This window comes from Saccopteryx bilineata, chromosome 3 (genome assembly GCF_036850765.1).
Source record: "Saccopteryx bilineata isolate mSacBil1 chromosome 3, mSacBil1_pri_phased_curated, whole genome shotgun sequence".
Lineage (NCBI taxonomy): Eukaryota > Metazoa > Chordata > Mammalia > Chiroptera > Emballonuridae > Saccopteryx > Saccopteryx bilineata.
In genome coordinates, this window is record NC_089492.1 from 109371132 (window position 1) to 109375973 (window position 4842).

Here is a 4842-nt window from a genome sequence, read left to right on the forward strand (position 1 = left end):
TCCTGGAGCCTGCTTCAGGGAATATTTCCTACCTATGCAGTTTTCTACAGAGGAATGTGTTCAGTATTGCAGATTAATTTTCTTCTGCATAACAATAATGAGGTTAGCAGTAAGATTCATCTAAAATTTCTAGGGTGGTTACAGTCTGCCAACTACTTTCATGTATATTTCCCATACATTACTAAGTCCAAAATGAAAAAGTAATTGTAATTCAAACCAAACACTTCTTTCTGTCTTTCTTTTTTTTTTTTTTTTTTTTTTTTTTGCCATCAATAAGAAATTTACTTGTTTTAAAAAAATCCAAATGCTGGCATTGTCCAGAAAAATTTAACAGATTTATTTATATTGTTATAAAGTTGAACTGCTGAAACTTGTTCACTGAAACATTTTGACTTGCATTAATACTTTATGTCCTCGCATTTAAAAAAAAAATGCGAGGACATAAAAAAAAATTCACACAAATGAAAATGGAAAAACCGCCAATACCTGATTTCTGTCCCTTATTTTCAACTTGCAATCATATACTTAGGTATCTTTTGACCCCATGGAAAAAAAAAATATCTAATGTTCAGAACTACTAATAACAGGAAGAAGAGAAATTTTTTTTTTAAAGAATGAAATGTTTCCCATCATAGTGGATTCTTAAGCACGTTCTCCACGTATGCGGCGTACTAGCTGGATGTCTTTTGGCATAATTGTAACACGTTTGGCATGGATAGCACACAGGTTGGTGTCTTCAAAAAGGCCAACCAGATAGGCCTTACTTGCCTCCTGCAAAGCACCAATAGCTGCACTCTGGAAGCGCAGATCTGTTTTGAAGTCCTGAGCAATTTCTCGCACCAGGCGCTGGAAGGGAAGTTTGCGAATCAGAAGTTCAGTGGACTTCTGATAACGTCTAATTTCACGCAGTGCCACAGTACCAGGCCTGTAACGATGAGGTTTCTTCACCCCTCCAGTAGAGGGCGCACTCTTGCAAGCGGCTTTGGTGGCCAGTTGCTTCCTCGGTGTTTTACCATCGGTCGATTTGCCGGCAGTCTGCTTGGTACAAGCCATGGTATAGAGACCTGTTTACTTACCCTCATTCTCCTTTGGCTGGAGCTCAACGAGCTAGAGGCGGCGCTGGCGTTTGGTTTGGAGAGCGACGGCGGCGCAGCGGCGGCTGCGAACACCAACACTTCTTTTTGAGTTCCTTCTCTGTCACGTATTCATTGTTGGAAGTCATTCACATTACTTATGCAGTCATTCTCAGTTTTTCATGTCAAATAATTATAATAATAGCTGCCTAAATAAAATACAGAAATAAATAGGATAAAATTTTAAAGTACTTTGTAAAGTCTAGTGTTTTATATTTGTGACTTACTGTGCTTATCGTTATTGTATGAATGAATATTTTAATAAGTGGCAAATTGAAATCTTTTTATATAAGAAATTTAGAAAGAAATTTACAAAAGACCAGCTACTGAGAAGATAAAGAATAAGAGGGATGAAGAGAAGAAGCAAAATTCAAATAATTAACAAGAGATGCCAAGGATGATTGACATTACTGGACAATCATATGAAATTTTGATTTAACCAGCTCATGAAATCAGGGAGAAATCAGTATGTACCCATTAAGAGTCCCATTGTTCAGCATATTCCCTAAGTCTTCTAAGAAAGTAGTTTTATAAAGTAGAAATTTATCTTTGATGGTTCTTTACATTAAGGAAAAAGCTTAACAAACTGCTTTAGAAAAAAATGTTCAATACAGTATAAAAATAAAACAAAATTTGAAAAGCTATATACTAGGTATACCAAAATTGCAAAGATATATTAATCAAGACAGTGTTTTACAGATAGAAAGAGAATATAGATCAATGGAATAGAATTGAAGGTCTACATATATATCCATAAACCTATGGTTAATTGATTTTTGACAAAATTTGTGGTAATATACAAAAATTAAATCCTCTTTTTTCCATGTTTGATTTCACAAGTAATTTATGATTACATAATACTTACAAAAATTGTAGGCATTATAAAGACTCTTTAACTATGAATACCAATCCCTCCCTGTCCACCCCAAAATAAACACTGTCTTCAAATTGGTGTTTAATATTCTAGAGCAGGAGTTGGGAACCTATGGCTCGCAAGCCAGATGGGGCTCTTTTGATGGCTGCATCTGGTTTGCAGACAAATCTTTAATTAAAAAATAATACCATTGAAATATAAAACATTCTCATGTATTACAATCCATTCATTTCCTACCACTCATGTTCATGGTTGCGGGTGGCTGGAGCCAATCACAGCTGTCCTCCAGGACAACACCAAATTTTTATTGGATAATGCATAACATACACGGGTCGTTGTGAGGGCAGGAAGTAAACTTTTAATCAAGTAGTCAGCTAGCTAATTGCAGAAACTCTTTTGACAAAGAAGATGGCAAAAAGAAAAAATGATGAGGAGTATCATACTTTTCAGCAGGAATGGACAGAGGAATTTGCCTTTGTGGAAGAGAGCAGGTTCTGCAGTGTGTCTAATATGCAATGATAAAATTGCATCCAATAAATGGTCAAATATAAAGCGTCACTTCAACACATGCCATACTACATTTGCATCGAAATATCCAGCAGGGGACAGCAGGAAGAAAGCATGTCAAGAGCTACTGTGCAGATTGCAAGCTAGTCAGCAGCAACTCCGTGTTTGGACCCAACCAGGTGACTGGAATTCAGCTAGCTTTGCTGGTGCTTTAGCAATTGTGAGAAACGGAAAGCCATTCAAAGATGGGCAGTATGCCAAAACATTTATGCTTGATGTTGCCAAAAAAATTTTTGACGACTTTTTGGATAAAGACAAGATAATCAAATGAATAAAAGACATGCCTCTGTCAGCAAGAACTGTTCACAATTGTACCATCATGATGGCAAGTCAAATTGAGGCAACACAAGTGAAGGATATAAATGCAGCACCATTCTTTTCTCTCGCTTTGGATGAGTCAACAGACGTAAGCCATTTATCCCAGTTCAGCATGATTGCAAGGTATGCTGTCGGTGACACACTACATGAGGAAAGTCTTGCTGTTTTGCCTATAAAAGAGACAACAAGAGGGGAGGATTTATTCAAGTCTTTCACTGAGTCCACTAAAGAAAAAAAATCTACCGATGGATAAACTTATTTTGTTGTGTACTGATGGTGCTCCGTGCATGGTGGGGAAAAACAGGATTCGTAGCGCTTCTTCGTAAACATGAAAAGAGACCCATTCTAAGTTTTCACTGCATCCTACATCAGAAGGCGCTTTGTGCTCAGATGTGTGGCGAGCAGCTTGGTGAGGTGATATCGCTGGTCATTTGGGTGGTCAACTTTATTGTTGCCCGAGCTTTAAATGATCGCCACTTTAAAACACTGCTGGATGAAGTTGGGAATAATTATTCTGGTCTGCTTCTGCACAGCAATGTGCATTGGTTGTCAAGAGGGTAGGTGCTCAGCCATTTTGCAGCTTGTCTGAGTGAAATCTGGACTTTTCTTGAAATGAAAAACATCGAGTATCCTGAGTTAGCTAACACTGAGTGGCTCCTGAAGTTCTACTATCTCGTGGACATGACTGAACATCTGAACCAGCTCAATGTGAAAATGTAAGGCATTGGAAATAAAGTCTTATCCCTTCAACAGCAGTGTTTGCATTTGAAAACAAGCTGGAATTCTTCATTGCCATCATTGAAACAGGTCATTTACTACACTTTGAAAAACTGGGAGAGTTTAAAGATGCATGCACAGCAAGTGACCCTGCTCAACATCTTGATCTCCAGCAGCTAGTGGGCTTCACATCTAATCTTCTGCAGTCATTCAAAGTGCGCTTTGGAGAATTTCATGAGCGCACTCATCTTTTTAAGTTCATCACCCATCCACATGAGTGTGCAGTGGACAGCGCCGACCTGAGTTACATCCCTGGTGTCTCCATCAGGGATTTTGAGTTACAAGCTGCTGACTGACCCGAAGGCCTCAGACATGTGGGTGAATAAGTTCAAGTCACTGAATGAAGATTTGGAAAGACTTCCACGACAGCAAGCAGAGCTGGTGAGCAAACACGAGTGGGGAGAAATGAAAAAATCTTCAACCCATGGAGCAGCTGATTGTCAAAACTTGGAACGCGCTTCCCGTCACATACCACACACAGCGGCATGTGAGTATTGCTGTACTGACAATGTTTGGCTCTAGGTATGCATGTGAGCAGTCTTTCTCACATCTAAAGAATATTAAGACCAACCTATGATCTCATTTAATGGATGGAAGTCTCAACACCTGTATGAAGCTTAACCTTACCACGTATCAATCAGACTGCAAAGCCATCAGCAAAACCATGTAGCACCAGAAGTCGCATTAATGGTAAGAAGTACTTTATTCATCATTGGTTAGCAACAGCATAACAATGTTATTAAAAAGAATTCAGAGACCTATTGTACTTTAAAAGTGTTGGTCTTACATAAAATGCACACATTTACTTGTATTTAGTGTTAAACATATTGTATGGCTCTCACAGAATTACATTTTAAAATATGTGGCGTTCATGACTCTCAGCCAAAAACGTTCCCGATCCCTGTTCTAGAGCCTTTGAAATTTAGTTACTAACACACTCACACACACACACACACAATATCATATTGTTTATATTGTTCTCTGTATTAAATAAACACTAGTCTTGCATATTTATAAAAATTAGCACAATCTACCACATTCTTTTCTACATATTATTCCACAGTGTAGATATCCTGCAGTTTATTACATGATTCTTCTACTGATGAAGAGTCAGGTTTCCCCTGCAAATGTATCTTTATTATATATAATGCTTTCATAAGTTCTCTAGCAATA

At 37.9% G+C, this 4842-nt stretch overlaps 1 protein-coding gene across 1 annotated transcript; it reads right to left on the bottom strand.

Annotated features, from left to right (window-relative positions):
• Window positions 1-483: 483 nt before the first annotated feature.
• Window positions 484-1113, bottom strand: LOC136328687 (histone H3.3A-like). The gene has a single exon (XM_066264751.1). It carries the CDS (start codon window positions 1051-1053, stop codon window positions 643-645), a length of 411 nt encoding a protein of 136 aa, XP_066120848.1. The 5' UTR covers window positions 1054-1113; the 3' UTR covers window positions 484-642.
• Window positions 1114-4842: the final 3729 nt, after the last annotated feature.